The sequence below is a fragment of the Chrysochloris asiatica genome, unplaced genomic scaffold, assembly GCF_000296735.1.
Source record: "Chrysochloris asiatica unplaced genomic scaffold, ChrAsi1.0 scaffold00003, whole genome shotgun sequence".
In the NCBI taxonomy this organism is placed as follows: Eukaryota; Metazoa; Chordata; class Mammalia; order Afrosoricida; family Chrysochloridae; genus Chrysochloris; species Chrysochloris asiatica.
In genome coordinates, this window is record NW_006408521.1 from 46,964,262 (window position 1) to 46,987,845 (window position 23,584).

Below are 23,584 nucleotides of genomic sequence, written 5' to 3' on the forward strand. Positions count from 1 at the left end.
CCCCCCCACTGACTTGTAATGCCACCTTCACTACACGCAAGATTACCATATGTTCTTGGATCGAGTTCTGGATTTTCTCTTCTGTTCCTTGATGTCTTGTCATTTTCCTGTCAGTATCCTCCTACTGAAGTGTGTGGTGCTGTAGGATAAGCACTCAACCACAAGGTCGGTGGTTCAGACTCATCAGCCACTCCTTGGAAACCCTATACAGGATCACTATGAGTCGGAATTGACTTGACGGCACTTAACAACAACACTCTCCTACTTAATGACTGTCAATTTAGAATATTTAATATCTGGAAGGGCTAGTCCCCTGCATACATAATTACTTGTTATCCTTCTTAGGGATTTTATTTTAGAAAATTCTTGATGTACATATTATTATCTTCAGATTGAAACTTCTGCTCAGAATGAAGGCATCGTGTCCAATGTGTCCAGCCTCCCCTCAGTCATTCCCATCTACCAGATGCTGCTCCCCTCCTATCCCTTCCTGGGGTTCCTGCCTCATGGCAGCTTGCTGACTTGAGCACCAGCCCCTTTGAGCTCTACCTTCAGCTGCTGTGTCCTTTCATCAAATAATCCTTCCTTGAAATAAGCCTCAAACAGTGGGAGGTGGTTTGGGGAGCAACTGCTAAGGAGGTTTCTTTTGGGGGTGGTAAAAAGGTCCTGGATTTAGGTGGCAGTGATGGCTGCACAAGCTCGTGAATGTCCTGAAAACCACCACCATGCACTGGAAAAGGGCCAAGCATATGGTGTGTGGTTACCGCACAAAACCCCAACAAGCTCCGCACAAGAGTCATATGGTGGAGAGCTCAGCTCAAGACAGTTTCTTAGATAGAAAACTGATTACTGAACATTCTGGCAGTTGAGACAAAAGAGGAAACCCAGTGACTTTCAAACCTTAAAAAAAAAAGTCACCAAGCAGGAAGGACAGATTTTTTTTTTTTTAACACTGAATCAGCGAACAGTCATCATGTGTTGTTGATAACACCACTTTTAACGTCTGTGGAAGCTGCTCATCTAGAGTTCTGTTCACTCTGGTCCTGGGGTGTCTCCAGATGTTCTCAGGAGATGCTCTCAGTCCAGTTGGGTCACGCTCTGAAACATCAAGCTTGCTCTTGGGTTGACATGCTTTTTTGTTGTCTCTGATATCTCCACCTAAATAACTTATAGTCCTAATTGATTGTGTCCTAGCGACGTGCGGCTACTTGAGCTCGTTTGCCTCTTCCTCCCCAAACAGAGCCTTGGGGCTTCCTTTATAGAATTTCCAGAGCCAGTCAGAAAGCTCTGGGTCATCCAGCCTAGATAGCAGACCACAGGCTGCCTAGATTCTATCAGGAGATGATCTACTGGGCCTTATCGTCTGGACCAGATGCTCGTCTGCCTGGGACCAGTGAGGTTTCCTTCCGCCTGCTTCAGAGATGGGCGTGCCTTTCATTCAGAGAATCTTATTTCGGTCCCTGTTTCCTGTGTCACCTGCAACATGAGGAGAAATACCTTGCATTACTTGGGCCTCTGCTTTTGGCCCATACTCCCAGCGCCCACAGGTAGCTCTGGTCCTGGTGGTTGACACAGTTTGGAGAAGTTGGCACCCAAGTGGTGAACCCCTGCTGTGGTCCCTGCTTGTGTGAGCCTTCTGCAACTTTGGGAAGACCAGTGGGCCAGGGTGAAAAGCAGGTTGGGTAGGGGTTTGCATGGAGGGATGGTATAGAAATCAGACTGGGAAGGCTATTGGTCAAGGGCCTTATACAATTTCCATTTGATCTTCAATGGAATATACTGGAAGGTACATATACTGGAAGCTATTTCCTGGGCACCAAGGTGGGGAAGTGACCCATTCAAGGCCACATAGCTAGTAGGTCTTGAGCTGAAACAAACTTCTGCTTCATGCCTTTTACTCCAGTGCTTTCTACTGAGAATCATGAGATTGGGTTTTGTTACTTACCCATAAGTACTCACTGCCCATGGAAAGTAGGGCACACCCTGCTCCCATGCTCCACATACGTGTTCAGCACCCACATCAGTAGGAAGAGTCCTCACTCGTCTGTGCCTTCCTCTGGAGACTGTTAGCCTTACTGCTTTGAAGTGTTGGCGTCAGAGGCACACCTGTGCTTTGTTCCTGGACATGCAGCATCTGGTCAGGTTCTGTGGACCCTTCCCTTAGACCTGAGCTCATGGCGGTCATCTGTGGCTCAGTGTAACCCACAGATTGACTTTTGTGGGCTGGTGAGTGTCGGCCTTCATATGAGAGGTCACAGCTTTACAAAGTCAAATGCCAACATTTAACAATCAGGAAACTCTACACAAGAATCAGAATTCCAGCTTTTCTAGAAAAGTCAGCTCTCCCAGTCCTGGGACCCCAATCCTCCAAGGCAGTAATTTGTAGGCAATGAATGGCAGCTGCCTCCTTAGATGTGGCGTGGTCCCTTTGGTTCCATGCACCATTTTCCCTTTGTTCTCTGTGCCTCAGATGCCATTGTCAGGCAGTGTTTGGAACTTGCACTGTTGGAATTTTTTATTATTTGATATATTTTTATTCCATGATATACCTGCTTGATTCCTGTTGATGGTCCTTAGTTTAGACACTCATCCTTTGACAAAGGCCATCTGGATTATTTATGTGTCCACTGAACACAGTTCTTTAGAACTGTGGGAAATCCTGCCCATGCCTTCCAGGCTGGGTTTAAATGCCCGCTGTGTGGCGAGCTTTGCCCGTTGCCAGACTGTGGGTTTGCAGAGCACTTTGTTGTACCTTTGTTATGTCCCTAACCCTGACCTGTCACAGTTCATACATGATCTGATTCCATCCTTTGAGGACACTCATGACGAAAGTCACATGTGGTCATTGTCCTTGTGCCACTCTGCTGAGCACACTGCTGTTGTCTAAATGTCTTTTCATTCAGATTCCCGGAGTGTGTTGCTAAGCGTGATGGGCAGGAACTCCTGGGACATGAAACCAGCTTGCTCTTAAGGGTCCTTTCCAGAATGAACAAGTCTAAGTGATTGGATTGGGCTTGGGCTTCTGGAATGAATCATTTCTCACCTCCCTACCATGAGGAAAGGTTCAGCCTTTCTCAGAGTTTGACAGTTGACACTAGAGATGACAGACTGAAAAGCTAATACATCCTTTAAGAGACAACCGTGCCAGTCTGTGCACTGGGAGGCTGTGTGGACAGGGAAGGCCTCCAGGCCTGCTGCGTTTTGTGTGTAGTGGACACTCGATGACCATGTGCTGGTTTTTACTTTTTTAAACAATCTTGTTATTGTTGTTAAGTGCCATGAGTCAGTTCCAAGTCACAGCAACCCTTTGCAGGGTTTCCATGGAGGCTTTGAGCTGCTGACCTCATGGCTAGCAGTCCACTGCTTATCCTATATCTTTATGTTATGCCATATAATCATGCCTTATCCACATGCTATGCCATATAATACATGTGGTGGTTGTTGTTTTTAAGTGCCGTCGAGTTAGTTCTGACCCATAGTGACCCAAGGAGCGACTGGTGAGCTTGAACCACTGACCTTGCAGTTCACATGGCTTTGCAGTCTGGTACATTAACCCGCAGCGCCACACCAGGACTCCATCTAATACATATAGCAAAATATAGAGAGAAAATATGTTGTTGTTAGGTGCCATTGAATCAGTACCAACTCTTAACAACCCTCTGCACAACAGAACGAAACACTGTCCGATCCTGGGCCAACCTCACTATTGTTGCAACGCTTGAGCCCATTGACGCTGCCCCATGGCCAGTCCATCTCATCTTCCTCTTTTTCTCTGACCCTCCACCTTACCAAACATGATATCCCTCTCCAGTGACTGGTCCCTCCTGACAATATGTCTGAAGTATGAGGGATGAAGTTTGGCCATCCTGGCCTCCAAGGAGCATTCTGGCTGCACTTCTTCCAACACAGATCTGTTGGTTCTTCTGGCAGTCCATGGCACTTTCAGTATTCTCCTCCAACACCATAACTCAAAAGCATCAATTCTTCTACGGTCTTCCTTATTCACTGTCCAGCTTTCACATCCATATGAGGTTACTGAAAATACCATGGCTTGGGTCAGGCGCACCTTAGTCCTCAAGCTGACATCTTTGCTCTTCAACACTTTAAAAAGGTCTTGTATAGCAGATTTGCCTAATGCAATACGTCGTTTGATTTCTTGGCTGCTACTTCCATGAGTGTTGATGGTTGATCCAAAGTTTCCATTCTAAACATTTGTAAGATTCAGTGACATTACTTATATTCCCCCTGCTGTGCATCCATTACTGTTATCTATTTTGGAATGTTTTTAGTCACCTACACAGAGGAGCTCTGGTAGTGTAGTGGTTACGATTCGGGCTGCGAACCACAAGGTCAGCAGTTTGAAACTACCATCTGTTCCGCGGGAGAAAGATGAGGCTTTCTGCTCCCGTAAAGATTTATAGCCTCGGAAACCCTGATTCCATGGCACATAACCAACCAGTCAACCAATCAACACAGACACTCAGTACCCCTTAAACAGAACCCCCACTCTCCCCTTGCCCAGTCTCTGGTACCCATGCATAACCTTCGGCCTCTGTGCATTTGCCTAGCCTAGATATTTCATATGAGTTGTTGTTAAGTGCCTTCGAGTTGGTTCCGACCCATAGCGACCCTGTACAGGATTTCCGAGGCTGTAAATCTTTACGGGAGCAGAAAGCCTCATCTTTTTCCCGCGGAACGGCTGGTAGTTTCGAACTGCTGTCCTTAAGGTTCGCAGCCCGATTCGTAACCACTAAGCTACCAGAGTAGGGTTATACAATAGCTGTCTAGTTGTGTCTGACTTACTTCCCTCAGCATACTGTTTTCAGGGTTCACTCTTGTCGCAGCCTATTTCTCTTTGGAATATTCCCGAGTAACAGTCCATTGTATGTGCGTATACCACGTTTTGTTGGTCTAGTCATCTGTTGGTGGACACTGGGTTGTTGCCACCTTTGGCTCTGGTGAGTAATGCTGCAGGGAATGCGGGTTTTCAGATCTCTATTGGATCCCCTGCTCCCATGCCCTTCACATGCATATCTACAAGTGGAATTGCTGGGTTATATGGTAATTCTTTGTTTACCCATTTGCTGTTTTTCATTGAAGGATGTAGGTAGTTTATCTCATTTAGGTACAATGAGCATAATCGTAGGGTTGAAGACAAAAGTAACTTTTACCATTAAGAGGCAAAGCTCAGAATCAAATCTGGTATATCTGATTTAAAGAAAAAGTACTAGAAGTGCTAAGAGTTTGAAAAACAGCCATCTGTTTTCACAATTAATCTTACTGTGTTAATGATGATGTGGATAAATCCACTTGCAGCCGCGCCCTTTCTGAAAGGAGTTGTTAAGTGCTGTGGAGTTGGTGACAACTTGCTTTAGGACAAGCATTGAACTGGGACTCTCAAGGTCGGCAGTTCAAATCCACCAGCTTATCCTCAGAAATATAGGGCTGCTGTGAGTCGGAACGGATTCGATGGGACTTAACAACAAAAGGGCTTCTGAGGAGTGACTGGTGGGTTTGAACTGCTGACCAGGCGATTACTTCAGTGCTTCTCCTATGGCGCCACACCAGGCCTCCCTGACTGCAAGAGACCTTTCTGTCTGAAAGAAGCATTTGCAAGGTAGCTGCTTCTCCTCTGAGCAGGAAATCACACAGGGTCCTCAGAACCCAGGAGGATGTAAACTTCCTGTCGGAGGATCACACAACACCTTTGAGAGGAAGGTGAGTGTCATCCAAATACGATTGGGCCACAAGAAAGACTGCATACACATTATTTTGAACTATGGAAAGGCATTCATAAAACTCATTAAAAAAAAAAAAAAGCAGGGTCTAGAACAGTTGTTGTTGTTGTTGTTGTTAAGTACCGTGGAGTCGGTTCCGACTCATAACAACCCTGTACAGGGTTTCCGAGGCTGTGAATCTTTACAGGAGCAGAACGCCTCATCTTTCTCTCGTGGAACAGCTGGTAGTTTCGAACTGCTGACCCTGAGGTTCACAGCCTGATTGGTAACCACTATGCGGTGGAGTCGGTTTCGACTCATAGGAATCTGTTTAGGGTCTCCAAGGCTGGAAATCTTTCCGGGAGCAGAAAGCCTCATCTTTGTCCCACGGAACAGCTGGTAGTTTTGAACTGCCTACCCTTTCTGAGAAATCAGAAATCTCATGTGCACACATTCATCCATAGAAACTTGCAGGGAGAAACGCGAGCTGGGGTGACGGAGTGTTGGATCTTTTTAGCTTTTTTTTCTTTCTGCTTAGTGTTTTCTGACTTTCTCCCATGACTGCGTATTGCCTCTGTCACCCCCCAGTGATCACATGGAAGTTGGCACACACACACACACACACACACACACACACACACACACACACACCCCAGCTCACTCGTGAAGCCTTGGTGGTTGCTGAACTCAGCCCGTCTATTTGGGTCTGTGTGTAGAGCCTGAGACCAGACGAGGTGGAGGTGACATGATAGAAAACGGGTTCTCATTTCTGAGGAGCCTGGCAGCTTTGTGCGCATGCGTAAACCGAGTGGGGTCCAGACTGCTCCGCCGGCCGGATATTAGCAGGCCCCCGGGCTTCATTTTGTCTGCTCTAATCAGCATCGTGGTGTCTACAATTATTAGTTTTTCTAACATTTGACTGATAACAATACTGATAAGGTGTCCCTTTCATAAATTTACAGGCGTTGCTTTCTTGCCAGCTAGCATCTCTTATCTCATTGGAACCAATATTTTTGGGATACTCGCACACAAAATGGGAAGGTAAGATGAAATGAAAACCACATGCATCCCTTGGACTTCTAATACTGTAACTGTCATTGTTAGTAATGTCCATTCTAACTCATAGCGACCCCATGCGACAGGGCAGAATTGTCCCAGAGAGTTGTTTGGGCTGTGCTTACTATGGTTGCTGAATGCCAGATTTTTTTTTACCCATGGAACCTCTGGGTGGGTTTGAACCATCAACCTTTATAAATTAGCATCAGAGCGCTTAATCGTTGTGGCACCCAGGAGTCCTAAGAATGTACTTAAAATTTGAAGTGTTTCAACCTTAGCTATTTGTTTTGATTTCTACTGAAAATGTGGATGGGGGATAAAATTAAACAAATCACCTGTTGATGGGATTTTTCTTTTGCTAGGTGGCTTTGTGCTCTTCTGGGAATGACCATTGTCGGATTCAGCATCTTATGTGTGAGTAAAGACAGGACCTAGAAAATGGAAACAGGCTGTGAATAGAACATTTGCCTTGGACATGAGTCACCAAGCAACATTTTGCAGCAGTTAGAAGTTTGTCACTGTTCAGTTTTATTGCATCTTTCAATTTTGTCTAATTATTTTCCATCTTATGCATTTGGGGCACTGTTCTCCAGAGTCCAAATTGTCACTGTATGTCAGTTAAAAGCTATTTAGAACGGTGTGTTCCATATTTAACTTTTACTTTCTTCTTCTTTTTTTAAGAAATCATCTTAAACTGTGTAATGCCCTAGACACTTTACAATATCTCGCATGTCACAATAGCGAGTTGTTTTTCTAAAATAAAGCTATTTTCTACTCAAAATGAGGCCTTCTTGACCTTGTTAGAAATTGGGCGCAGACTAAGATGATCTTTTTTTTTTTTTTTTTTTTTTAAGTTTTTATTGTGAGGATTACAGGGGAGAACATCAGCTTTTCACTCTTCCTATCGTATTTTGTTTCATTGCAATGATTACAGTCCCCTCTATGCATCATCACATAACCAAAGGGTACACCACACAGGCCCTCCCCCCACCCCCGGCTTTCTCCTTCCCTGAGTCCACTGTCCCCAGCCGCTCCATCTGTCCTCGTCATCGTCTCTGCCGCCATCCCTGGCGTCACTGCCTCTCTAGGTAGGGTCCTGCTCTCTGTTCTCACTTGATTGTCCCAGGGACCTCTGCTCCTGGGCTGCAAAATCAATCACTCCCCTCCTTTTGTCAAAAAACATCTACCTCTATATTTCCTACCCTCAAGTCCTGATGGCAATTATTCACTATTGTACCACAAGAGTCTTATCTCCATTTCCCTTTGCCAGCCCGGTCCCAACAGATTAGAAATCATTCAGTGGAGATTCTACCTTCCCCCACCCCATCTGGAACTAGGGTCCCTCTTGAAAGCTTGTAAGCCAGTCACTTCTTGCCTTTACAGGCACCCCATTTTGGGTAGCCAATGTCTAAGTTGCCCATCCCTGTCAATCCTGTGTGCCACTAAGCTGATCTTTGATGTATGGAGTTGGCTTGGTATTGGGGGGGGGGCATCTAAGATCCCTTTTAACCTTGACTAATAGCGTAGTGGTTACGAATCGGGCTGCGAACCTTAAGGTCAGCGGTTCGAAACTACCAGTCGCTCCGCGGGAGAAAGATGAGGCTTTCTACTCCCGTAAAGATTTACACCCTCGGAAACCCTGTACAGGGTCGCTATGGGTCGGACCCGACTCGATGGCACTTAACAACAACAACAACAACAATAAAGATGTGGAAGGTCCAGGTCTCCCTCAGGTCTCTCTGTCTCCTACCTCCTCCCATTTCCTTCAGCAGGGAACAGACATTCCAAGCCCAGAGAAGGCATATTTTTAAGAATCTCCAACCTGACTCTATCACGTTGATTTCTTCTTGCAGATTCCTTTTGCAAAAAACATTTATGGACTCATTGCTCCTAACTTTGGAGTTGGTTTTGCAATTGGTAAGTCATGTGACCCTTGTGTCTACATTTGAAAACAGTTTTCCCCATTAGTGGGAAAGATTTTCTTCTACTCTGGCTGACTGTTGTCGTTGTGAAGTGCCGTCAAGTCAGTTCCGACCCATAGCCACCCTATGTAAGGGTTCCGAGGAGCAGCTGGTGAGCTTGAACCGCCTGCCTTGAAGTTCAAATGGCTTTACAGTCTGGTGCATTAGCCCACAGCGCCACACCAGGACTCCCTGGAAGTCTAGAGAGAGCCCAAAATTTCCTCTAGAAGAGGAAGCTGTGGGCAGCTTAACTCAAGTGCACTTTAGAGATGGCCCACATAAAGAGACCTGCTTCCATCTCGTAGTACATCCAAACCGGCCCCCTTGAAAACCAGCTTTCTAAAAAGCGTGAGGGTTATAGAAGTAAACTGTTAGTCCATGCTGAGCTTGGGTAAGCAAGAAAATCCCTCAGAGTCATTTGTTTGTGCCTCGCTTTGTGAACAGAGAGCTCTGTGTCCCTTTCATAAAAAGGGACAAAAACTTCCCATCTGGTTTGATAGATTTTATAGGGTTTGGAACAAAATGCCCATCTGTGTGGTGGGAATTTTCAGACAAAGAAGAAGTCTTTGAAATGTGAAGAACAGTGACCAGTATATCAGGAGAACGTTTGTTACTATTTGGATGATTAGTTTGCCTTTCTCAACTATAATATACAGATTGTTGTTGTTGTTATGTGCCGAGGAGTCGGTTCCGACCCATAGTGACCCTGTATAGGGTTTCCGAGGCTGTAAATCTTTACGGGAGCAGAAAGCCTCATCTTTCTCCTGTGGAGCAGCTGGTAGTTTCGAACTGCTGACCTTGCGGTTCGCAGCCAGATTTCGTAACCACTACGCTACCAGAGCTCCTTAATATACAGATTAGTCATGATAAAAGCACCTGTTAAATCGATCGCAGGATCAGAGTGGGAATCTCACCCTTGAATCGTGCAGCCAAATGCGGGATGGAGCCTTTTCTGAGCCCTCCACACCAGGATCGTTCCCTTAATGTGTATGTAGACACACATGCATATAGGAGGGGCTTCAAAAAGTTAGTGGGAAAAAATCCATTGCTTTAAAATTCCATTTGAAGACCCTCATATATGTATGTGCATATCATGTGTTTATATGTATGCATGTGTGTATGCATGTATATACATGTTGTGTGCTGTGGAGTCAGTTCCAACACATAATGATCCTGTATACCTACACATACACATATACATGTTGTGGTTAAGTGCTGTCAAGGTCGTTCCGACTCATAGCGACCCTGTATAGGATAACTGAGGAGGTGGGTTTGAACTGTTGACCATCCAGTTCAAATTGACCTTGTGGTCCTGTGCTTATCCTATAGCATCCCACCAGGACCCTTGACAATATATATACATGGACTGGGTCATAAGCAGTAGGATAAGCACTGGACTGTTTACCACAAGGTCAGTTCAGGTTCACTATGAGTTGGAACTGACGCCATGGCATTTAACAGCAACATACATACATCATGTTGTTGTTATTAAGTGCTGTCGAGTCACCAGCTGCTCCTTGGAAATCCTGTTCAGGATCACTGTGAGTCAGAACCAATCTGATGGCACTTGACAACACACACACACACACACACACATATCCTCCCACAGTATCGTAACATTGTAGCACTGATTCGATGGTAATTACATTTTCAACTCTCTGCTTAATGTCTAGTTCTTGTGTGAATTTTGCCCACCCCTGTGTCCCCAGCAAATACTAGATGAATGAAAGGCATTTCACCTGTCTGCCTGCTTCTTATACATGTCGGGGTGAGGGAGTAAACTCTGAGTACCCCTCTGGTGTGTACAGAGACACTGTCTCCTTTTAGCCACTCCTCATACCCATTTTACAGATGAGGAAACTGAAGTTCAAAGAGATTAAGCATGAACTGAAACCCTAAAAACCAGGTGCTTTTTTTTATGCTACCTAGTCTGACTGTTATAGAGTCCTGATGTGGTACTGCAGGATCAACCCTGGACCACAAGGTCAGTTTGAACTGCAAGGTCGGCAGTTCAAATCCACCAGTTGCTCCTTGGAAACCCTACACAGGGTTGCTATGGGTTGGAAATGACTCAATGGTACTTAACAACAACAACAATCTTGACTATTCAGGAGACCAGAGATTCTAACCCTGCATGCTTTATTTTGTTTTGTTTTCTCTTAAGGAAATAAGCAAGCCTTTTTTGGGTCTTCATTTCCTGTCTAGAGCCAGATAATCTCTCAGGTCCCTCTCCGAGCTTATTTAGTTTTTTCTAACTTGGGAGGTCTCATGAGTGTGAGGCTGATCTAGGGATGGAGAGGGAACTGGGTGAGGAGTGTGGATGTGTCCACTCTTCATGCGCAAGGAAAGCAGGTGGACAGTCAGGAATCAGGAAAGTGCAAAGAGGAGCAAGTCTGGGGTTCACGCCGCCTGGAATGAGCTACTCCCTGGAGCTGAAGAGTGGTAAGGGGAGTCATGTTACCACTGGACTGGGTGCCTTCAACCAAAGGATGGGCCGGTCAGTCAGTGGAAGACCCCCCGCGAGCCAAGGTGGTGGCCTGGTAAAGGCTGGCCTAACAGGTATTCCAACTGCGGTACAGGGCTCCACTCCCAACCCAAAGTCTAGCCTTACGACTAGTAAGTCGTGATGACAAGAGGGAACAAACTGGCTGAATAGTGAGCTTTGGACACAGTCCCATGACATTCAGTCCATTCTTGGTTCATACCAGCTTTCTATAGACTGCATTTTTTGATTGCCCACAGGAATGGTGGACTCTTCAATGATGCCCATCATGGGTTACCTCGTCGACCTGCGACACGTATCCGTCTACGGTAGTGTGTATGCCATTGCAGATGTTGCATTTTGTATGGGATATGCCATAGGTAAGGATATTGGCTTTTCCAAAGACCCTTATGCCTCAGTGCATGACAGCTAATGCACTTTAAAACAATTAGTTGCATCTTTCTAGCTACAAGGCATTTGGAGAGAGCATTATCTAATTCTCTGTTTCCTGTAAGGTCCTTCTGCTGGTGGGGCTATCGCCAAGGCAATTGGATTTCCATGGCTTATGACCATTATTGGAATTATTGATATTCTTTTTGCCCCTCTCTGCATTTTTCTTCGAAGTCCACCTGCCAAGGAAGAAAAAATGGTAAGACAACCTTAGGATGCAATGTAGTATTTCTTCTTGATCACTTCAGTGTGGTTTTCCAGGTAGCTTCCTCATGGTTTACTTCTAAAACATGTTGAAACATGAATGGCAAGAGTTTCACCTTACTTTGTATTTCTTTTATCATTTTGGACATTATATTTGTAAATTTGAAGTGTGAAGTTATTTTATTTTTTTAAACTTTTTATTGGGATTTGAGGGGATTACAGAGTTTTACACTCTGTATCATTAATTTTACACTCAACACATCCGACACTTTGTTTCATCTCAACGATTGCAGTCTCCTCAATATAACTTCACTTATCCTTCCTCCTCCCTGTGTTTTTTAATTTCCGTTCCTCCTCCTTTCCCAGCCCTTCTGGACTTTGTCCTTGGGTAAATGCTGCCCTTTTTATTTCTAGCGGTTGACCAGTCTACGGTCTGCATAACTCACTAGTGTTGTTGTCCCTGTACCTGTCTGTTGCTTGGCTGAAAATTGAGCCACGGAGGTGAGTTCAGTTCCATCTATAGATGACCAAGGGCCATAGTCTCAGGGTCTCACCAGACTCTTATCTGAACAGTTAGCCTGTTTTTTTGTTTGTTTGTTTGTTTTATGATTTTGCATTTTGTTCCACATTTTCTCTCACTCTATCCAGCACCTTCTAATGTGATCCCTTTCAGAGTACTTGGTAGTGGCAGCTGGGCACCATCCAGTCTTCTGGTCTCAAGGTTGTGGAGACTGATGTTCATGTGGTTTGTTAGTCCATTTCACTAATTATTTCCAATAATTATTTCTTCAGTTTTTATCACTCTTCTTGGGAGGAGACCAATGCTTGCACATTAGATAGCCACTCACGAGCTTTGAGACCCGTCACTAGTCACCAAAGTAGGATGTAGAACATTGTTTTTGTGGACTATGTGATGCCAATTGAGTGAGATGTCCCCCAAGACTAGAAGTTATTTTTGTACTTAGATTGGTGGTGGTGGTGGTTATGTGCTGTGGAGCTGGTTCCAACTCATAGTGACCCTGTACAGGGTTTCCGAGGCTGTAAATCTTTACAGGAGCAGAAAGCCTCATCTTTCTTTTGCGGAACTGCTGGTAGTTTTGAACTGCTGACCTTGAGGTTAGCAGCCCGATTCGTAACCACTACGCTACCAGAACTCCACTATTAGAGATAGCTTTTTATTAACAAAATAAAAACATAGGGTAGTTTAACTTAAGGAGCTCTGGTAGCGTAGTGGTTACAAATTGGGCTGCTAACCTCAAGGTCAGCAGTTCAAAACTACCAGCTGCTTCACGGGAGAAAGATGAGGCTTTCTACTCTTGTAAAGATTTACAGCCTCGGAAACCCCGTACAGGGTCGCTATGGGTCGGAACCGACTCGACGGCACTTAACAACAACAAGTTTAATTTAGTTTTCTATGTTCTTGAAAATCTTGAACATCATTTTTCTGCCTCCTGCTCTCACTCCCAGGATTGGTCATTTGTGACACTTTCTTTCTTCCCATCACTTAGAGTACTCCTTCACAGTGTCTTCATCCTTCCTGTATTTTTAAGATTTGGAAATGGTTTTAGTGTAGGTAACAGCTCCTTGAGGAAAGTATTTACCTCCTTGGACACACATGTGAGGATGTTGTTGTTGTTGTTAAATGCCATCAAGTTGGTTTTGACTCATAATGACCCTGTATAGGATTTCCAAGGCTGTAAATCTTTGCGAGAGCAAAAAGCCTTACTTTTCTCCCAGAGTGACTGTAACTCTGTGCTTATCCTATAGAACCACCACACACCTCATTATTCATGGCCAGAATAATATTGAGAGCAGGATATAGATAGGGTATGAAATGTCTCATTTTGGAACAAGTTCATATTTATTGATCCCAAATTAAAATTTTTTAAACGCAGCTTTCCTTTTCACCTTTCTAAGGTATTTCACGTCTCCACAGGAGAAGCTTGTGTTTCTGAGACTAGGTAGGGCTGCTTGTCTTTGAAATATCAGCTGGTGATAGATGCTCACGGAGCTGAGAAACAGAGAGACTCGGCTTGAGAATGGGTAAGAGAAATGCACAAGGCGTTAATGAATGGATGTGAGGAGACTACATCGGAAGTTCTTTCTGATGGTTGAACTGAATGGATCTTAATGTTCTGGCATTTTCCAAACTGCCCTTTTAGGATTTTCGCTTAAGAGAGTGGTTTTAAAGATGGAGACCTTAAGGTTAGGTTATGTACACCCTGTTTATTCTGGGCATGTTTTTGCATTCGTTAATCCATTCAACATGGTCACTGACCTTGAGCTCTAGATCAATGCAGAATTTAACTAGATACTTTTGAAATAGCCAAAACCCATTCGATTCAAAGAAAAGGATTGGACGATGAAGTGGCAATAACCCAGTGGAAGCCATCCCTTTCTTCTTTCCTCTTCCGTTTTTGTTTGCCTTACTTCTTCATATTCAGATCACCCTCACCATTGACAATCTTGTAGAGACATCTCCAGTTCTGAAGAACCACAGCCTTTATTGATTCCACCTCTCTGAGGTTACTTCCTGTCTTCCAGCCTCCACTATGGCTGTGGATGTTTCCAATCCACCTTTTTTCGGCTGACTCCGGACCAGTATCTTGCCCAAATGGTAGTCAGACCATTCTCAGCTCAACAACTTGAAAAAAGCTGTCATTCTGTTTCCACCATATCAGTTTGATAATGAAGGAAGGAAGGTTACTCCCAACCCATTTGACTGAAAACTAGCCTGCAAATGCTTCCAGCAGCCAGGACATGGTGGAAGATTCTTGCAGGTAGAGAGGGGCCAGCACTTCCACTGAACCTAGCATGTAGGGGCTGCATGCTTCACAATCCCTCCTCCTCTGTCTGAGGGAAATTATGGCATTGCCTCGTAGCACTGTGAAAAGGATTAAATGAGCGAACCTCAGACTGGTACTTGGTAAATGTTCATGTTCTGCTATTTCCAGTATCAACCCCTTTTCTTCCTTGCCCTCATCTAACGCTGTGACTGACCTGTCACCCTTGTGGTACTTGTCTCTTTCCTCTTTTGCTCCTCTGTGAGGTGAGGTCTCCCTGTTGCCACCATATACTGTAAAATGGGTCCCTGAGCCAGGGCACAGCCTTCCAAAGGCTCGGTCTTGTCCATTGGTGAGGTTTTGAGTCAATGAATGAATGAAGTCAGTGCACAAACCCACTCTCTGTTCCACAAAACGACCGTCAAAAAGCATCTCCAATGCCTCTTCTCTTCCCACATCTAAACCGATACCTTAAATTCATTAAAAACAAAATGTAGACAATTCAAAGCAGAGTCCTAAAAATGACAGGTTTCCAGAAAGCCACTTATCTGCAAAATGTCAAAATCCTTCACAAGGGCTTAGCAAGATGACTGGCATAATGTCACAGTTGAGTGTGGCAAGCTGGCAGCTGCTGCCTACTCATTGTGGAAACAGAGCAGGCACGTGGGAAGCTGATGCACCCTAATGAGAAGGGGGGAGTTAGGGTAGCCTAGCAGTGCCGCCGAGGAGAAAGGATCGGTGATGGTACACTTGAGACAAACCGCTCCCGACAAGTGCTGGCTTTGTACACTTAGCCCTTCGTTACAAATGCAGGAACGAGAGACATGACCCCAAGCAGACAATTCTTCCGTTAAGCAGCGTTCTTAGTGTGAAGTGTTGGATTCAGGCAGTTTTTGGATTGTAAGGTCTAATGCTATTTTCAGAATCTCAAAGTAGTGTGTGAGTATGTGAATTTTTCTTCCATTTGGTTTTATTTTACTTTATAATCAGTGTTGGCTGATCAGCATGTTGTTGTTGTTGTTAGGTGCTGTAGAGTCGGTTCCAACCCATAGCGACCCTGTACAGGGTTTCCAAGGCTGTAAATCTTTATAGGAGCAGAAAGCCTCATCTTTCTTCTGAGGAGCAGCTGGTAGTTTTGAACTGCTGACCTTAAGGTTCACAGCCTGATTCATAACCAATAGGCTGAGGAAAATAAAAACAACTCTTACCCAAGCCCCTTTACAAGTATAAGAAACACTAACACTGCCGTTTCAGGAAAAACTGTGTTCCAGCTATAAGACAGTCACATATGGCAGCCCAGAGTACTCAGCTTGGAGTAACGATGCTCTGAGATGGGTATTTTCCCTCAGGTGGAAGTTAAGGGTGGAGCAGGATTGGAGGTTCTTATTTCAATTGCTCTGCTCCTCTGTCCCCTGCACCCCAACACAGTGATTACTAGAACAGTTGAGAATCATTAATCCAAGGGTAAGCACTGGATTGATAGCTGAAAGGTTGATGGTTCAAACCCACCAAATGCTCCTTGAAAATCCTATAAAAGTCGCTATGAGTCGGAACCAACTTGACTGCATTTAACAACAATAATCCAAGGAAATGAGGCTTTAAACTTTTTTAGGGGGATAGAATTAAACACATCTGCACAGGGAGATTAGTCTCGCTGTACAATGTTTATTGCTCCAATTATTTTTAGAAACTGAGCTCTTTATTAAATACAAGTATAATTCACTTGGCTGGAAGCATGATAAAAACCAGAATTGGGTTTGCATCTGCTGACCTGGGTTCCTAACTTCTCTTACCATTCACATAGGCCGGGCATAGGGGAAGTTCTAAGTGCTGAGTGGAGCCCATAAACTAATCACATCTGTGCAATGAGAACAGCTAATAGACGTACAAAGATAGGGTGCAATAGGCAAAAAAAAAAAAAAAAAAAAAAACAATAAACAAAAAGAACTCAATTTGAATAGTGGTAAACAGTTCCATTTAGAAATTTTCAATGCACAAAAATAGATAGGGGAAATTGGCTTAGTTCACATCAAAGAGGAAAACGCCATGAGGCAGACCGAGTGGGAAAAAGAGCCTTGATTTTAGTTGCCCAGGATCACCCATGCCTGTCCTCTCTGCCTTCTGACTGTGCCATGGAGTGTCACAGGGGTAACTCACGCATCAGGACACGGTCGACCTGCTTAGTGCTTGGTGACCGTCTTCTCTGTGCCTGGTTCTTCCCCCCACCACCCAGGCTGCTGTGAGCTTCAGTGTTGCATTTGCTCTGCTCATGTGCCTTGGCACACTGCACGACAGCTGTGTTAATAGCAGGAGAGCTCTGGTAGCGTAGTGGTTACGAATCGGGCTGCGAACCTTAAGGTCAGCGGTTCGAAACTACCAGCTGCTCCGCGGGAGAAAGATGAGGCTTTCTACTCCCGTAAAGATTTACACCCTCGGAAACCCTATACAGGGTCGCTATGGGTCGGAACCGACTCGATGGCACTTAACAACAACAACAACATTCAACATGGTTTTCAAACGAGTACTAGTCAAGTATGGGATAAAAGCATCTTATATTTAAGATCAGGCTTTCTACTCCCGTAAAGATTTACATCCTCAGAAACCCTGTACAGGGTCGCTATGGGTCGGAACAGACTCGACGGCACTTAACAACAGCAATATTTATGAAACAAGAAGTTCATTTACTTCTAATTTGCTCTCTTTCAGGCTATTCTCATGGATCACAACTGCCCCATTAAAACAAAAATGTACACCCAGAACAACATCCAGTCCTATCCAATAGGTGATGAGGAAGAGTCTGAAAGTGACTGAGAACCTCCAAGTCATCAAAGTATTTCATCGTATAAAACAGTGTTTCCAGTGAAATGACATATCCAACCTTAGTCAGACTCATCTGTCCCTTGTGAAAGTGTAAAGCAACCCAAAGTTCTTTTCTCATGGTTATGATCAATTGCTAACAGCCTTATAAGATAAAGAAGCTTTCCCCAGGGGTTTGTATAGTGTTGGCAACTTTATTTTATGTATTTGGCTTTTATTAAATATTTGACAATATATTTTGATGAAACAGGCATAGTGTAAATCTATAAATATTTGAATCCAAATATAATTTTTTAACTTACGTTCACAAACACTTGGCCAAAAAAAATTCTTTTTATTTTTTGTTTCTGAATATTGGTAATGAGTGTTTAAAACTAAAGCACACATTCACTCCGAGACTCTTCCAACAATGAGAAGCCAGGAGGATGTCTAGAAGACAGAATCAAGGAAGACAGCATATGATATGATGATATGTGCTGGTGTTAAGTGTCGCTGAGTCGGTTCCGACTCATAGCGACCCGTGTATAGGGTTTCCAAGGAACACCTGGTGAGTTTGAACTGCTGACCTTGTAGTTCAAACTGACCTTGTGGTCCAGTGCTTTGGCCCACAGTGCCACACAGTTGCTTTGAATGAGTGCTACATTATTTAACTTGTAATTATGATCAAAGTATTTAAGAGCTAGCTATCTCAAGTGCAGAGGGTGTGGACTTGAGCCTGTCTCTTAGGACTTACCCATAAATGTTAGCTGGCATCAGCTTTCTGTGTACTCACCTACCTGTAAACAGATGGTTATCAATTAAGTTTACTTGTCATGTGGTTGACAGGAAACATTAAAACTAATAAAACCTAATTAAGAGCACCCAAACATATCATTATGAACTAGAAGCATTCCCTTTAAGCATACTAGATTGTCTTGTTTGATGAAATTAAATCGAGGGCGTAATGTACCTTACACTGCTGAAGTTGCGTATGCGTGGTGACATAAACCAAGGTCCAGGTCCAGTTTTAGATCTATGGTGTGCGAAATCAGGCTGTACTAACTTTGCAGGACATGTGTTTAGTTCTAGAGATTAATTTTGGGTTGTCTCAAACTCGTTTTCTAGACTTCTGAAAGTTGTTTACATCAATGTGAAACTGTTTTAAATGAAGGAATGAAATGGTTGAATTGCATGCTATGAATATAGGTAAAAATAAAAGGGGGGTTAGGACACAGCCCCTTTAACAGACAGTAAAGGAAAACCAAACATCTACAAACGTGCATGCGTTCATGTATCATCTTGTGCTGTTGTTTTTTTAAAGCATGCCCTCTTGATGCACCTTTTCAATGTAACAGCAAATACTAGTGACAATTGTAAGTTTACATAGTTTTTTAAGTCTGTTTGGGGTGTAATCGTAAACAGAAATTACCTAGTCTGCTCTTTGCTAAACTAAAATTGTAAAAACAGTAGTTCACTTGGACATCAAGGAGAAAACACGTTCAAACAGATCGTCATGACTATGCCTTATTCTCTAGGAAAGCAGCGAATACTTTATTTCCATTTGCTTTATGACTCCCTCTGATGATTCAAAGTCTGGTTTCCAAGTGCAGTGTGTTCAAAGCCAGCCGGATTCGTATTTAATTACTTGCACTGAGCAACCTATACAATCTGCTGTTTTGGAAGGCAGTTCTGGAGATACTTACATGGCTAAAAAAAGACAGGATTAATCTCTACTTCTATAGGAGTGGTTTCAAAAAGAATGTTATAAGCTCATTCTCTTGGAGGGTTGGGGGTTCCCCTACCACCTCCTATCATGTGATTCATTCTTAATTTCTTTGTGCCTTTCAAGCTTTAGTTTCTTTAAGAATGACTGTCAAAGGCAGGTCTGTTATTGATCCCTAGGGAATAACATGATGTTTTCCAAAACTGTTTTGAGAGCAAAAAAGATCAGTTCTAAGGGGGTTAAAAAAGAGAGGTGGTAATAAGGTCTCTGCGACTAATATTTTGGGGTTAGCTAGACTATGGAAAGAGTTTTAAAAACATTATGTATCAGAATATACAGTGCTCTGAACATCTTATTTTTTGAACAGAGGTGTCTTTTGTTTCTACATGGTTAATACAAACACAGGTAGTCCCTAACTTACGACAGGATTCCATTCCAAAGACTCCGTGAGACAAACACCTTTTTTGTTTTACGTTTTATTGCCTTTTTATCAGTATCTTTATAAATCCAATCTTTGAACATCTGTTAAGTGAACACTTAAGGAGGCTAACATCAGAAAATCACTTGCTGCAACACTGTATGTAGTATTTACTACTAACAATAAGATGTTAATAATTTTAAAAAATCCTAAGTGTGGCTTGTCATAACTCAAATACATCCCAAGTCAGGGACTACCTGTACAAATTAGAATCAGGTTTTCTTTGGACTGTGAAGTCTATCTGTCCACGTCATGTTTTAGCTAGTTTACTTAATAAATGATTCTGAACATTGTACTGTGCCTGCTTATGTTCCTTTATAAACAAGACATTGCTGTAAGTTGTAACAAAGTATCATTTTGACAGGGCATGTTTAAATAAAAACTATTTCCTGCCTGCCGATACCAGGTAAAATCGATTCCAGGTTAGTATGAACCATGCCTTTTGGCACAAAATTATGTTAAACTATTTAACTAGCCACTTTGCACCAATGTGGAAAAACTCAGTTCTAAGTCTATCCTTGCTAACTCTACTGCCCTGATTTCTTTGATGAAAATAACTACTATTGGACAGTGGTGTGTAACTTGGGACCATAGAGGTTCAGTAAAAGTCTTGAAATTCGGGATGTTTTGAAGGGCATGCAGGGGTGAGGGTCCACAGCTTTTGTCTAATCTCAAAGGGGACTGAGGACTCAAAACGGGATTATAAGAGCTCCCTCCTGTTTCTAAAGGTATCATCTTAACTTGAATTTGATGAGCGTATTTTCCCTGATTTTGCAGGCTTCCCACCTATGACCCAGTAGCCTTTCCACTTTTCTATTGTACTCTATTAGTAGAAAGTATTTGAACTTTCCTTCTCGGATAGGCTTCTGCCTTATACAGGTTCCGGGTTTTAAGTTGCCTTTATACAAATCCAGATATTCTTGTGAATTTGGAAACTGACAGCACCTCCAAGACTTTTAGCTTATAGTTTCCCCTCTCAGAACCACAAAATAGTGATAAAATTGCAAGGTTAATAGAAGGGTTGATCATAAGAAATGTAGCATACTGACTGCAAAATCATGCTCAGGTATTGTCTAATCCAATGAATCATCTAAATATCAAGGCAGAAAATGCATTTGAAAAAGCCTAATTTGAAATAAAAACTTAAGTCTATAGAGAAAGCAAAGCCCCATGAAACCAAACTCATTACTGCTAACTTGATTCTGGCTCATAGCAACTCTCCAAGCAGAGGGAATCTGAGATGGGAAATCTTCATGGAAGCAGCCAACCTCATCTTTCTCCCACGGAACCATTGGTGGCTTCCAACAGCTGTCCCTTCTGTTAGTAGCCCAACACTTAACCCACTTTCACAGACACACAAGAAGGGATTCTGACATCAAAACGGCTGTCAAGAGTTGAACAGATTTCAAAGGGCAAGCCAAGATGGCAGTTAAATATAATAAAATGTGTAAAGATCTGGAGTTAGAAAACCCAAAGGTATGAATAAACTCGGCATTTCTCAAGCTGTAAGTACTAAGAAAAAATTTGTCTTGAGTTGCAGTGTTGGACTATACGAGCAAAACATTGACATAGGAAGCCTCCAAAGATGGAATACAGAGTCACCGGACCAAAAAGAATTAACCAGTTGACAGTCAATCATTTCATGAGGCAACATGTAGTCAAGAACTGATGGTACCGAAGAAATCCAAGATGCAAAGAAGGCAGTGGTGAAAATAAAAAGAAATTGACGGAATACTGGTTGATGGGTTTCAACAAATTGGTGCAATGCTGGAAGCGTTGACTTGTTTATGCCAAGAAATCTGGAAAACAGCTGCCTGGCCAGCTGACTGGAATAGATCCATTGGAATGTGGATATGATCAAATATCATTAATACCACATGCAAGCAAAATTTTGCAGAAGATAATTCATAAACCATTGCAGCAGTAACACTGGCAGGGAACTTCCAGAAGTTCAAGCCAGATTCAGAAGAGGACATGGAACGAGGGTATCATTGATATCACATAGATCATGCTGAAGGTAGAGAATACTTGTGTTTTATTAATACACATTCAACTATGTGGATCACAAATTATACATAACATTGTTAAGGACGGGAATTCCAGAGAACAGCCCTCATGAGGAACCTGTACATATTCTGTTGGGAAGTGCTGCTGAGTAGGCGCCGACTCATAGCGACCCTGCATAGGGTTTCTGATGAGTGGCTGGTGGGTTTGAATCACTGACCTTGTGGTTGGCAGTCCAGTGCACATCCTACAGCGCCACACCAGGACTAAGAGTTCCTCAAACAGAACAGAAGGCTATTGCTGTTGCACAGATAGAAGCTGTGTATCAGCGTAGTATCCTTTCACTATAATTACTTAATCTATATGCCAAGCAAACAATTCAAGAAGCTTGCAGGTAACACATAACACTGAAAACAGAATTTGAAGGCCTTACTAAAACTCATGAAGATCAAAGACTACACCTCAGAGAAAACAAATATCCTCACAACTGGACCAATAAACACCACCATGATAAAAGAGAAAAGATGGATGTTGTCAAGGATTTCATTTTATTTGGATCCACAATCAACTCTATGGAAGCAGCAGGCAGGAAATCAAACTTCTGTATTGCCCTGAACAAATCTGCTGCGAACGATTTCAGTGCTCAAAAGCAGGATGCCACTTTGAAGACTCAGGTGCACCTAATCTATGCCATAGTATTGTCAATTGTATCATATCTATGCAAAACCTGGACAACGAATATGGAAGAATTAATGCAATTTTAGGGTTCGCAAAGGCTTCTGAATATACTATGGATTGCCAGAGAATGAACAAACCTGTCTTGAAGGAGAAGCAAACAGAATGCTCCTTAGAAGTGAGGGGGGCAAGACTCTGCCTCCTGGCCTTTGGACATGTTGTCAGGAGGGATCAATCCCTGGAGAAGGAATCATGCTTGGTGGCGGGTCAGTAAAAAAGAGGAAGCCCTTCTGTGAGATGGACTGACACAGTGGCTGCAACAGTGGGCTCAGAGACCACCACCTGTGGGGACGGTACAGCACTGGGCAGTGCCTCACTCTGCTGTGCACAGCGTTGCTATGAGTTGGAATTCACCCGATGGCACCTAACTACAATCACTGTATATAACAGAGGCAAAACCATAAATCCATTATTTCATAGGTGAGAAACCAGTGAAAAAAAGTGGTGCTTTTAGTCCGTTTGCCCAATAGCAATTTTGTTTAGCAAAAGTTGTTTAGTTTCTTTGCATGGCAAAATTATACCAGGTGATATTTCCAGAGATAAGCAATAGCCATCTTTTTCTAGAAGTCATCAAAATGAAGATAATTCTAGTTTTCTGCGGTAGTCTTTATTATTTTTTTTAAAGCTATTGATAACATAGCATGGCAGCAAGATTACATCAGGAATGTAATATATTACAAATTTTTCATTGAATCCTTCTATCTTATTACACCTTGGGCTATTTGAGAGTTCTCTCCTGGCACTAACATACAGCTGTGATGCCTCTAGCCACCTCTGCCCAGCATATACAAAAATATTGCACTACATTAAATGTGTATTTTACAAATATCATTAGCAGCATTACTGAATCTTCCATAATTGTGGTTCTACAGCATTAAATAACTTAAAAACATAAGTAGATTATTATGAAACCCAAGTTTTTGCATTTCTACAGCTCTTTCAAATGCATCTGTTTCAGCATGGTTCTTGACTGTTATTGAAATTTCCATTGGGTAATCCATAGGCACCAGCCACTTACAGACACTCCAGCCTCCAGGATATCAATGGTAAGTTACTTTATATGATAACATGAAACTTGCGGATTGTTTCAAGCATATATTATGGAACAATAATATTTCAGCTTTAGGAGAATTTGGTGTCAAGTCTTCTGTATCTTTTAAAATGCACATGTTTAAATCAACAGCAAAAAAAGAGG

The 23,584-nt window shown here is 43.0% G+C and overlaps 1 protein-coding gene across 1 annotated transcript in view; it reads left to right on the forward strand.

Annotated features, from left to right (window-relative positions):
• Positions 1 to 17,762, forward strand: part of SLC18A2 (solute carrier family 18 (vesicular monoamine transporter), member 2) — a 38,514-nt gene extending 20,752 nt beyond the window's left edge. Inside the window, exons 11-16 of the mRNA XM_006831392.1 lie at positions 6,680 to 6,758; positions 7,136 to 7,187; positions 8,627 to 8,690; positions 11,477 to 11,596; positions 11,732 to 11,865; positions 17,360 to 17,762. Coding sequence (XP_006831455.1) covers positions 6,680 to 6,758; positions 7,136 to 7,187; positions 8,627 to 8,690; positions 11,477 to 11,596; positions 11,732 to 11,865; positions 17,360 to 17,464 — 554 coding nt within the window. The 3' untranslated portion in view covers positions 17,465 to 17,762. The remainder of the gene's footprint in view (positions 1 to 6,679; positions 6,759 to 7,135; positions 7,188 to 8,626; positions 8,691 to 11,476; positions 11,597 to 11,731; positions 11,866 to 17,359) is intronic.
• Positions 17,763 to 23,584: the final 5,822 nt, after the last annotated feature.